We start from the raw sequence: 13,270 nt of genomic DNA on the forward strand, positions 1-13,270 counted from the left end.
TTACTGTGTAGCAGTTTCTACTGGATATTATTTTTTTGCTCTCTTGCCATCATATTAATATGTCTGATTGCAGAAGAACAGCATGGTATAAAGTAAATTGCAATATTTAGCTGGAGAAGGCTATAATAAAAAAACAATCTGACAGGGCACCAGAAGCACAACCACTACAATAATTTTTGAGACCACGGGTATTTTGATCAGACAGGAGGAACTTCAATTTTTTTCACAGTGTAGAGAATCACTGCTAGGAACTATTGCAATTAAATGGAAAAAGTATTCTGCTATACTGACTCTTACTGGATCACTCAGGTGGTTCTGAGTACAGTATCAGGTCCCATAAGCCTCTCTGGTATGATCAGAGTCAGCACTGTATATGATTAGACATTTTGATCTAGATACATGAATCCAGATTTCCAAAGGTGCTTAAAATTGTGTACCCACTAAAACTAGCAGAAGTTAGGCATTTGCTTTGTCAGTGTAGGTATTTTTTCTTCTTATAATTAACCACTGAGAAGCATTAAAACCTTGCAGATAATCGTTCAAAACATTATTAAACTTTGAATTGGCCATGAAAAGCTTGGTAACATTCAGGTACATTTTATCAAAAGACATTATCACAAGACATAATTTGAGTGTACTGCACTTGAGACACAGTTATGATCACTACTTAAATATTTAGAAAACAAAGCACAGATTGGCTGAATTATACCTTGTGATTCCTGCTCACTTGGAAAAGGAAAATTCATCCCAGGGGTGGGGTTTGTTTTGGTTTTGGTTTTTATTGTTGTTGGTAAGATGAGCAAGTGCACAGAATACCAGATCAATACTTAAATGGAGCTATAAGACGTTCTGAAACTCTGTTCATCTATCTCACCGCATATAGGGCATAGTAGTTTGAAAAGTAATGTAAAAGACTGCCATTCCACTGCGATTTTGCTTTATAAGATTGGACCTATCTATATACAGAAATTAATGTTACACAAGCTGTTAATCTGCAACACATTAGATCCTTCATTGTAAATGAGCAGCATGGAACCACTGTGAGGGCACATTAATGGTTTCCTAAGGTAAACCGATACAGCTAGCACAGTGTAAATTCTAACTAGTTGTAACCACTACCTTGAAGGAGCATAGTATACAACAATGAGCAGAGCATAAGTTTATATCTAGATGAAGTCTATTACTTTCCATATAGACAAACCCTTAATGTTTGTAAATACTTTGGGTTACTCTAAAGGACATATATCTATCATAAAAAATTACTAACACACTTCCAGATACAGATTACTCAAGAAACAGCAGCAAAATGCTAAATGCTGTGCTCAACCTGCAGAACTGGTATGAAGAAACAAGCAGCACAACTTTACTGAAACCTCTGACAAGTCTTTCGAAGGCAAGAACATTTGCTATATCCCTTGGGTTCAAGTCTCTTCCTCTTGCTTTAGTGGATCACATACTTTTTCTATTCCATTTCTCCAGTTGCAAAATGCAACTGTGTCTCTCTATGATAACTGCTAGTGTTCAGCAAATAGAGGGGGAAAAAAGCTAAGGTGAACAAAATCAAAAGCACAAACCACACCAGTAAATAACTAATTTTTTGAGGCTAGATTTCTTAAAATAATTCCAGAAACTCCCACAGCTTTCTGACTACTGGGTAATGCTCAGCTTTTTAAACAATCAAATGCTTTATAGTTTTGATTTAGAGGTTATTCTCAGTCTTTTGCACCAATTAGTCCTACTACCTCAGCACATACTCAAAATTCCCCTTGGAAATTGAATTGTCTGATGTGATAAACCATCTTCAGAGCGAAATTTTAAACTTGTATCCTATACTTCCATTTTCTTGTCTTGATTTAAAATTCCACTTTGCAGACTTAACACATCCATCTCTCTTTTATTCCAAGAACCAGTGCCAAAGAAATAAATATAAGCCCTTCCTGCAATTTTATCCATCTTTCTATTCCTTGATTGCCAGAGAAAGAAGTTCAAAGAGCAGAAACTTTACAAGAAATGTTTGTGTTATCAAAGAATCGGGAGCTTTGCCATTAGCGTTTGAAGGCATTTCCCTTCTGGGACTTCTGTGTGGCCGTTATCTGATTTCCTACATAAATCCTTTCGGTGTCAAAGGTCCCTCCTCTTTAATGTACAGCTTTGTCACCGCGCTCCAAGTGTTTGAACTGAAAGAGAAACCGCAGCTCAAAAAAAAAAGGAACACGCGAAACTGCAAAGCCAGCAGTAAAACCGCCACCTCTCAAAAACCCGGGTGCCGGGCGCTCCTTGCCTCCTGCAAGCGGCAGCCGCCCCCAGCCCCCCGCCCAGGCGTCCAGTGCCGCTCCCAGGGAACGTCCCCGCGGGCAGCGGCGGGATCACAGCGGCACCCGCCGCCGGCTGGGCTGCGCTCCGCTCGCCTTCTGCGCCGTGGGCAGCCGCTCCGCGCCATGAAGGTGGGTCGGGGAGAGAGGGCGGTAGCGCCCGCGGGCCTTGCGTGGCCGCGGATGCCGTCTGACAGCACTTCTCCTTGCAGACCGTCCTGAAGTGGTTGCTGGGGATCTTGGGGGTCGCTGTCGTCGTGACGGCCATCGCCGTGCCCCTGGCTCTGCTCACCGGCAGTAAGTCCGCAGCGGGGCCGAGAGGGGAGGCGGGCGGCGGGGGCTTCCTGCGGCCAACGGGGCTCGGGGGATCCGCAGCTGCAACGCCCACTGCAGCGGGGAAAAGTTTTGCTGCAAGTTTGTGTGTTAGGGAGCAAGGTTGAAAGAGCTGGAGGTCTTGGGACACTGGGATGTACTTTCTCAAGAAGGTGTCTTACCTGGGAGGATGGGGGATGCGGCAGGTGGGGAGTTAAAAAGTCCCTTGAGTCCCATGTGACCTGAGAAAATACTAGTAAGCATTATCGTTCTCAATATTTTCCTTTCCTATTGCAGCTAAAGGCTGTAGAACCAGTAGTAAAATGCCACTTGGTCAGTTTTCTAGGGTGCATTGAGAGCTAAAATCATAATCTCTCTAATTTGCTTTGTTTGCACAACTTTTGTTAACGTCATTGAGTAAAATTATATACACAGCACAGTTACAGACATCAGAAAAGATCTGGAATGCATTTTTGGACTCTGATCGGTCTGTACTTTCCAGGTTGTCCTTGTAGCTCAGGATGTTAATGTAAAACATTAACAAATCCTCATCAAGCAATGCATTGCTTCCAGCTGGTAGGACAGAGCTGCAGGTCTTCTGGGGTTCTTAGGATTAACAGCTGAGCAGTAGTGATATTCAGCACTGCAGAGTCTAAGGAAACACAGTATTTTCTAGATTACAGCTTTGGAGGACTTCTGTTTGTGAGGTGCACCTCGAGAAGTGTGAAAATGTGCATATTGATCTTGACAATGCGTTCAGAAATGAACACAGCAATTGCTTATTTGCACAGAAAGTTATGGGGTTTTTTTGATATATCAGTTAAAGAGGCAAGCTTGTGTCATTAGTGTTCATAAGGCATAATTTACATTAAAATTTTGAAATTCAGCTCTGTCATTATTAATAGTCATTCAAAACTAGATTTTCAAATTCCATATCTCGTAATTATATTCTTCTGGGCTAAAACTTGCATCAGTGGATACTGACTCTCCTTTCTGTTATTTTTGGACAATTTTTTACCATTTATCTGAAAAAAGCAGATTTTTGAGGTGACCAAAAATACTCTTAGTTTCAGAAGCTGAGAAGAGCAAGAGAAAGGGTATTAATAGCCTATCAGATACATGCGCGTGCACGTAACACCTAGTGAAAGAATTCAGAATGCTGGCCTGAACTCTGCTGAAGAGTTGGTGCTTGTCTAGCATAATGCCAGTGCTATGTCGTAGTGGAAATCAAATTGGTTTTCTTCTTTCATAAATCAAAGTATAGGAATCCTTTTGCTGTAGAAGTGGCTGCAATTTAGATTCAGTCATTAAGTATAGAGTAAAAAGATTTTGCTTTAAAGAAACACTTCTGTTGGATGATATAGAATATAACCATGTTTTCAGCCTTGGCTTGTGTCATTTTGTTTGTAAAAGAGTACGACAACGTATCAGTTTTTTTACTGTTTACAAATTAACACGTGGGAAATTATCTAGCATACCTAGGTAGTTCACTAAGTTCCTCTGCATAAAATAAGGATAGAGGTGGAGACATCCTGGTTCAAAACTTGAACTTCTGTTTTTTCCCAAATCAGGCCAGCAATAATGTCTGAATAACATCTGTGACCATTATAGCTCAGGAACTGCACGGTGATTTTGAATTTTTGACTGAAAGGTGCTAAACAAATGTTTTCTGTTAGCTGATTATGTACAGGTGGTACACATATAATTATCTCATTATAGGTTAAAACACCTGATCACAGACAGTTTGATTATATGGCTTTTGTGAACGACCTCAGGGCATGTGATTCAGCTGAGGTTGCCTCCTGGGGCAATTCAGGTGCTAGACTGAGTACAAAATGAAAGGTGGCAAAATAGAGGGGTGTTGCACAGGAGGAGCAGCTCATGTGACTATATGAACTCAAAGTCTGTTCTGGTAAAATTCTTTGTAATAGCAATGAAGTTTTTATTCCATCCCAATGGCCCAAGCATTATGCAGGGAGGGAAAATTATGATTATTGATATAAACCGATAATTTTGAGTTTGGATTTCTTACCTTTGGCTTGCTGTTCTTCTCTCTGCCACACTTTGCAATGTGCTTTCATTTGATAAGCTTAGTAGTCCTGCAGCACAGAACTAATTTGATAAATGGGCTCTAGTGCTGTGAAAGGTTGTGAAATTTTGAAACTCCGGAGGAGTTCTGGCTTGTGGGCTTAGCAAGTGGAACTAGAGCTGATTTTCTTGTAGCATGGGCAAAAACTGCAGACTTAAATTTGCAAAAGAGTTGCCCAATTTTGAGTGCAGCCTTTCAGTATTTACTTTGAGGGTCTTCAGCCAGATCTGTGTACAAAAGTCTATACGTTTTGTTTATACCCACTACCTATTTTGCCACCATATTTTATATTTAATAATCACGTGAGGCTACTTGCATGAAACAGTTCAATCTCAAAACAGTCTTGGGGTTGTATTTGGAGTCTGTCAATGAAAGCATTGTTGTGCTTTGGGGAGCTATTCAAGAGGTGACTACAGGAGTAAGTAGTTATCCTTTAAGCATGAGTATTTTCTAAAACTTTATGGTTTGTCTGCTCATGAATTACTTATCCACTTACGCTTCTTCCATTGTTGTTTGCTTTTTTTTTTTGTCTCCTATAACTTTCCATGTAGAAGGCAGATGGAAACATGCAGTGGTCATACACCATTATTTCTTTAACACCAGTTCTTGTTATGGCCAGCTGGGCAGAGGGCCAGGAGTGAGAGCAAAAGTAACCTGTGCTGAGAGCAGAAAGGAGACACTGTGATATCTACTATTCTTTGGCTGCCATGATTAAGTCATGAATAGCTTTATAGTAGGGGTTCCTATACAACCACCTGGTTATGAATCCTGTTGCTTCACCCAGAGGTCTAATTCTCCAAGGATGAGATACTCACTAAATGAGAAGGCTCATCAATGTAATGGTTAGATGATACTGTGCATGGGCTTCTGTGGTCTTGTGATAAAAACATGCCTAAAAGAGGCTGGAAAAGCACAGCAGGTACTGGGAAGTTAATGACCTTCAGGTGCCTGAGGGTACTTTGTGAGCCTGATGCCTGACTGATGTGTTGGGTATTACTAGTGGCAGGTAGGAAGCTACCATACATAAGGATTACTGGCAGCAGGAGTCCAGTAAGTTCATGTTGTCATCCTGGATTTGAAGTTGAAGAATGCTGAGACAGCTTAGTGCTCCAAGGACTCGAGAGAGGTGAGGTTGCAGATCTTCCCCACAGCCTTGTTAATGTATAACTGATAAGAAAAGGAAAAAGAAGTCTCCAAATAGCTCTCATTATTGTTCTGTTGGGGATGGTCTATCTGCAATCTTCCCCTGTTTATTGTATCTACATTGTGTCCTGAGCTAAGCAAATTTGTGACTGGGTGGTGCGGAGGAGTATCTATTACTGATGTCAACACCCTGCTTGCAACTGAACAGTATGTTTAAAATACTGAGAGGCTTCTGGCTGATATGCAATGCTTGCATTGGATGACCTGTGCCACAAGATGAATGAATCTGGCAGCTGTTATTTGTCACAGTTTTTTTGGGAATAAGGGGTCCTGTGTTATTCCAGTTTCTCAAAGGCATTAGGTTTAAGAATGTTTAAGGAGAAAGCTAGAAAATTTGTAGGGGAATTTAAATCTATGGATTAGAAATTGATCTTTGAAGTAGAATCCCTTTAATCTAGACTCAAAAATGAAGGTTTAGATAAGAATCTTGACTCTGTGTGGTATTTTTAGAGAACATTTATATGAACAGTGAGCAGTAATTAATTCCAGTAACCTAGCTTCAGAGGACTTTCATAAAAGTCATGGTTGTTGTTGTCTCCAAAGTTATATGGGAGATACAGCAGGTTAATTACTATGTTGTGAGTATGCTGTAGACTTGTCTGACCAAAGAGTCCTTTGGCTTGAATCCGATTGTGCTAACTATTCTCTTTTCCCTGTGCATTCATGCACCTTGCACTCCATTACAGGATCCTTGTAGTTTCTGTGTTATGTGTGGATATATTACATTTCTAGCTAGTGAAGGAAAAGATGGAGGATGGAAATGTTTTCCTGCTGTATGTCTTTGATATCTGTAACTGTCATTTAACTCAGTTATCTACCACAATTCAAATGTTGAGTAATATATTAAAAAAAAAAATACCAGCAGTGGATTGGTATCTGTAGAACACCTGCTATTTTTATTTCCTTGCTTTGCATGAGATGGGGCAAATTTGATAGGGACTCCAGAGCTGTTGATTACAAGGTTAATGATTACCTCCCTCTGGTGATGTTTCTTCAGCCCCAGAGAGTGATGCCTGGGTGAGCTGCTCCAGGTGGTGTCATGCGCTCATCTGTTGTTTATGGTCTCTCCTGGGTGCCACATTGCAGTCACTGGGCATCAAATGGTGTTCTGGGCTCAGCGAACCTTTGGCCTGACCCAGCAAAGTCAGATTTACTTTCTTCTTTGCTGGAAATCCATTTCTGTACTCTGTTACCTTACCTCAGGCAGTTGACTGGGGGCTCGAATATAGGGGAGGAGGTTTTTGAGTGCTTTTTTACACACATTGGAAGAGGAACAGGGAAGAAGGAAGGTTTGGAAAAAGAGCCTGAAATGTCAATTGCTTTTCTGACTATATTGAATCAGTCAGGTTTCCCTTCTTGCATCTCTCATGCTGCTCCTAAATTACACTCTTAGATTACAGATGATTCTCACACTTGTTTCTGCTGTCATTTAAAAGTGGTAATACTCCTTCACCTTTCTTGGGTTTTGTAGTTTCTCTATCCCTTTCGTTCTCATTATTGCTGAGCATCATGCTTGTACTTGTCTTTCTCCTGTGGTGAACATGCAGTATAGCTTCTGTTATTACGGGCTTTATAGTTTACTGTCTCTTTTAAATTGGCTTCAAAATTTCTTGCTCTTTTTTATGACATATGGAAATTAGTAAAATGTGCCTTGACACTGGGTAATAAACAATACCTATATCAAAAGTAATTTGTCAACAACTTTAGATTTTGGTATGGTGATGTGTCATACCACAAACCTTACACAATAGTTAACTTCTTGTTTACTTTACACCTTACACCTACAGAAACCAACTCAATTTTTCTCGAGAAGGTGTGATATATTAAAAAAAAAAAAAATCCAAATTTGAAACAAATCTGTTTATCAACTTCATATGAGTGGTACTTACATAAAAGGTTAAGAGCCTTCTTCCCAGGCAGACTTACTTAAGTTTTTGCTGTTGTAACAGGGGTATTATGATGTAAATATTTCCAGTATATCATTATGATCGTGGAAATATGTATGTGCTTCTGGAGGTGAGAATAGGGTAGAGATGAAGAGCTAGTCATTTTGAATTTAGAAAAATAAGTCTGTATCTGGAATAGTCAAAAAAGGAAAAATATCAAGAAAATTCAGCATTCACAGCCTCTCTGAGGAGCCAAAGAGTGAAAGAAGCTCTTTTGCTAAAATATGAACATACATTGACCTGTATCCAATCTTCAAAGCCAATAAAGTGCTCTTGAATGTAAATACCTACTTTATTTTGTCAAAATAAACATGTTTGATACTTTTTTTCAAATCAAATCTGAACAAAAGAACTCAAATGGAGAATTCAATGTACGTCGAGTATCTTTGGTCGGTGGCATAATGTGGATAAATAAGCATTTACTGGAAGTAGCCCATCTTGCAAATTAAGAAAATACTTCAACTACAACTTTCATGACTGTACCCTTACAGCTTGGCTTATGTTTTCATATTCAGTTACTATGTGGAAGGTGTTGACAGAAAATGAAATTTTAATTTTATACACAGCCAACAAATCTTAATAGTGGCCTGATTTTTAGTAATGAGACCTCAGCAAAATATGTATGTCACCAGGGGAAAAAACGTTCATCAGTTTGGAAAAATCCCTAAACCTGTTCATCAGCCACCTGTCTTAAATTGTTCCTGCTTTTCCAAGAGAGAATTCTGTTGCTTTCTGAAGCCCTTTAATTGAAAATGACATTTACTCAATTAGGAAGGGGAGAAGTGATATTCCCAACTAGACGACTGTGCATGAATATCAAATGCACTCTTGTTCCTAATCCATCAAATTAAATACTCAGTTAATGTAGAATAATTAACCTGAGAAATTAATATTCTCACAGAAACTTCGTGCGCAAGAAATCTAGACTGGTAATATTTTAGAAGAGTAAAATTTCAGATGGAATTGAGGAAGAAATTTTTTAAACCCTTGCTGAGCATCTTAGACTAAAATAATTGTTTGCTATGGCTCTTGACTTTTATAGCAGCAATGACTGTACAGTTTGTGCTGTATATATCCAATGTGCCTATTCTTTGGAAACAAGAGTAAAATAGTAATAGCTAATATATCTATCTTCCTGTTGTGTTCCTGATGTTACATGTATTTAACCTGCAGAAAGATAGCCTGCAAAAATTATTGTGTGGTGCTTTTCTCTGCCTGTGTCGCCAAGGACTTTGCACTTTTTTTCACCATAATGAAAGAGAAGGCTGTTTGTTTACGAGTATCTCAAAGACTGGAACTCTGAGGATTGATGGGGCAAGTTATTGCCTTGGCTGATCAGTCACGGCATCTGTACTTGAGCATTTTTATCAATTGTTTGTATCCTCGGTCTTTTGATTTGTACTGGTAGTAATAAAAAGGAAATTACTTAGCCAGTTGAAATAAAAATTACTTTGCCTCTGGACTGTGTAGGTTTCTGTTAGAAAAAGAGAAGGCAGAGGAGAAAGCAGGGAGGAAATTGCACACCTGAATTCAAAAATTGTAGTCTTTGTTTTCAGAGTAAAAAGATCACAAAGACTCACAAACTAGCTTTTAAATTATTTTTATTATTATTTGAACCTTTCAGATTTGGAAAGAGTAGCTTGTGCGCTGTAGCCAGTCAGAAAGAAATATTTTTCATAGAAGTTGATTGTAGTGCATTGGAGCTGATGACCAAACTCATTAGTGTAACGGGGTTTAAAGTTTCACTTAGTCTTTTCACTGAAACCCAGTTATTTGGCTTTAATTTTGCAGTCAAAATAATAATGTTGCAGTAAACATTAAGATACCTTGGTGAAAAACACATCACGAGAGGAATAAATATTTAACCAGTTATTTCATCATAAGTTTATCAGTAAGCATTTGTGATTTTTTTGTTTGTTTGTTTGTTTTTTAAATTAGAGCTTCCCTGAAATTTTACTGCTCTTCAGATATTTTTTGAGACATTTCTGAAATGTGAGTAATAATCAGATGATTCACAGTTGAAGGGTGCATGAAGAAAAACAGCAGTATTAAGGAATATGTGATCAATCACAGCAGCTGCTTTAATTTTAAGGTATCTTTCAAGGTTTGTACATCTACTCATGTGGGTGCCACATTTCGTTCATCTGGACAGCCTTGACCATCCACCACTCTCAAACATGAGCATATACATCTCTGCTTTGCACGATCGACACCATAACTGATGTCTTCTGCAAATATTAGCAGTCAGGGTTCTGCAGTGAAGTTCACAGTGATCATAGGAGGGAAAGGCACTAAGATCTCTTCAGTTTTTGGGGAGTACAAGTAAGCATTTCATGAGGTAAATGGGCTGGAGGTCTTCTGTTTATTTTTGTGTCTGCAAAAAGGTATTTACATTTACTCAAAAGATAACAGCTCTTATGTATCTTAAAGTAAAAAAACAGCAGAGAAAAGGCATCTGTGATTTTTACATCAGTTTGAGTGATCTCACTGATACTCCTTTATTTTATGTTTGCTGAATTTCTCTTCCAGTAAAGCTTTAGCGCCTTCTCACTACTAGTGTTTATGAGCTGGTTAGCTAAAATATGTCAGTATCACTTCTGCCTCTTTCTTTCAGAAAGTATCTCTGAGCCTGATTCACGAAGAACATATACTCTACAGAATTACTTGAACGATGACTATAAGTACAGAACATATAATCTGGAGTGGATTTCAGGTAATTCATTTCTGTGTAAAGCATGAACGTCAAGAAATAGTACTACCTTCAGTAAACTCGTATCTTCATGCTGAGGTGACTACTGTGTCCTGCAAAAAAACCCCCACATTTAATTATTTATTTGCACCATTATAGAAAGGCATGTAGCTCAAAGAGTTGTGATTTTTACTTTCGTTTTCCCCTTAGATACATGTTCATGTTCATGGCAAGCTATATTCTCCTACTGCTAAAACAGCATAGTTGCTTTAATGTTTGGGTTTTTTTGTAGAAGCATGTTTTTACTCAGAAGTATGTCTGCTTCTATAGGGTGCTTTTCCTTTTGAATATGCCTAGTGCCCCAAGGAAAAGAGATGCCAGAAGGTGGAAGCTGTGAGCCTCAGGACTACATTTTGTGAATGTTCTTGTGCTATAAGCATCCTTTCATTGCAGAAGCGGGAAACACAACATTGACCAGATCTTAAATTTTATTTCCTGCTTAAAAAGAGGAAAAAAAAAAAAAGAGTCTGATGAGCATCTTACCTATTGTTTATTATTATAGCAGCTCTCTTGTTCTTCTAGGAAATCAGTATCTTCACAAGACAGATAATGGGGACATCCTACGTATCAATGCTGACACCGGAACATCCTCAGTGATCTTGGCAAATACAACATTAGTATGTTGACTTCTATATAATATATGCATATGTTGGGAAAGTAATTAAATTGAATGTTTTGTTCTGCATGTTTCTTTGGAATCAGTGCTTTATGTGTCCCTTTCATCCTTTGTTTGCAGGATAAATACAAGGCAACCACGGTTCTGTTGTCTCCTGACCAAAAGTTTGCTCTTCTGCAGTACAGCTATACAAAGGTACAAGTACTCTTTGATTCTTTGAGGATGAAGCTGGGAAATAAAGATTTGGGTACAACTCAGAAAGAAGGTGGTCCTGAAAGTACGGTTGGCAGAAGCTGAGAGCATGTGAGGTAAATGCAGGAGGATCCATGAATGAGATGTCTGCACGGGAACAGTGAAGCTGAACAGGCAGCAGGAGGAGAACAGAGGCTGGTGGGGTCTGTGAGCTTGCCGGAAGAGATATGGCTGCCTGAGAAAAGAAGCTGGATAAAAAGTGGATGGAGCGATGTCACAAGGAGAGTGAGGCTGGATGGTTTATTTGGGTAGACAAGCTAGAAGAGTAGATAGGCACAACTGTCCAAGGAATTGTGTGGGTAAGAAGTGATGAGGAGATACACTTCTACATACATGCCATGTATACATATAATTATTACATTGTAGTGTTAGGACATAAGAATTTAAAGCTGAGATGAATGAAAAGCATCATGTGTTTACAAAGGAATGCTGTTCTCTTGTGCTTGGAGTGAACCTTGGTGTCTTTGTTCCCTACTGTCAGCAAGCACACAAAAATCTTGCAGCATGATGCCTCATCCTGGCTTGGTGCTGAACCATGCAACGAAGGTCAATGTAAGTTTGTGCCAGCTGGCATGAAAACCTGGCCATGTGTGCCACTTGAGGACAGTTACAGAAACCTAATGAAGGTGCTAATTTGCCCTACAGTGTGTGCACTGAGAAGCCGGTAACTTTGTTGTTGTTTCCTTTTTTTCCCCCCTCTAAAGAGCTGCTTGTTTTCTTTGTAAGAAGCTCAGTGCTGACTTGTGCAGTGCTTGAATGCTTGAGCACTGTGTCACTGAGCTCTGTCTACATGTTCTGGCTTTGCAGTCCAAGAGTGCCTCTCCCACTGCACCAGCCACAATCCATGCACTCAGTCGTCACTTGGTTGCAGTTTTAGATTCCTTGCTAGGTACTACTAAGCCAGTTGCCTTTTGTCTTTCTGAATTGTTCAGAACTGTTTGGCTTTTCATAGCATCATTGGCAGCCACAAAATGCCTTCTTTTTTTCCAGCCACCCCAGACATCCTCTCTACTTGTGATTTATTGCTCTACAGTATTTTATTTATTGCAGTCATAAGAGTTAATGTTAGTTTAATGCTGAAGCAAGATCTTTTAACCTTTATATAATAGTGTGATTGAAAGTTATGTTATTATTAATCTTAATTGCACAAAAACAGAGTAACAAAGTGAATCATGAGGATGTAGACACTTCTTATGTAATAGCCATCTGGTTGTGTATTACTGTTATTGTTTTGTATCTTCATACAAATCTTCAAGAAGCATCATAGAAGGTAGCATTACTATAGCATGTCAACACTATGGGCTGAATCAAACCTCTTCAGGCCCGTGTAGTGAAGACATTTGAACATGTCTTCATTATCATCATCATCTTTCTCTCTGTAAATGCCCGCAGAGTGATATGTAGTTTAAGGAGCGAGTTTCTAAGAGAAAGAGTTTGTGACAATATGAATGGCAATAGGTCACCCTGGATCTAGAGGACCTGCTACAGAAATACTGCTGGGACTTAGGAGGGCTACTGAACAGTACGATGTCAGGTTAAATAATGCAGTATGGAAGATGAGACAGAAAATAGCAAGTGTGCCAGTAAGACAGAAGGAGGAAGATTAACTGCATAACTACAATAATCTGCCATGTAGCTACAAGGATTTCTGAAAATCTGCAGCAGTTCTGGCCTCAATCAGTCAGTGGCCTCTGTCATAGTATTTAAGTGATGAGCCCAGACGATTGGCAATTCATTAGTCTTTTCTTAAACCTTGCAGAGATTCGTTACCCTTGTATGATTGTTGTGTTC

At 39.2% G+C, this 13,270-nt stretch overlaps 1 protein-coding gene across 1 annotated transcript in view; it reads left to right on the forward strand.

The window, feature by feature from the left end:
* Positions 1 to 1,306: 1,306 nt before the first annotated feature.
* DPP4 (dipeptidyl peptidase 4) overlaps positions 1,307 to 13,270 on the forward strand; it is a gene marked incomplete at both ends in the record, with an annotated part of 39,925 nt that continues 27,961 nt past the window's right edge. Inside the window, 6 exons of the mRNA XM_080346958.1 lie at positions 1,307 to 1,393; positions 1,905 to 2,444; positions 2,525 to 2,609; positions 10,477 to 10,575; positions 11,134 to 11,228; positions 11,348 to 11,422. Coding sequence (XP_080203084.1) covers positions 1,307 to 1,393; positions 1,905 to 2,444; positions 2,525 to 2,609; positions 10,477 to 10,575; positions 11,134 to 11,228; positions 11,348 to 11,422 — 981 coding nt within the window. The remainder of the gene's footprint in view (positions 1,394 to 1,904; positions 2,445 to 2,524; positions 2,610 to 10,476; positions 10,576 to 11,133; positions 11,229 to 11,347; positions 11,423 to 13,270) is intronic.

Source organism: Nesoenas mayeri (assembly GCF_963082525.1).
Source record: "Nesoenas mayeri genome assembly, chromosome: 6".
NCBI classification, from domain to species: Eukaryota; Metazoa; Chordata; class Aves; order Columbiformes; family Columbidae; genus Nesoenas; species Nesoenas mayeri.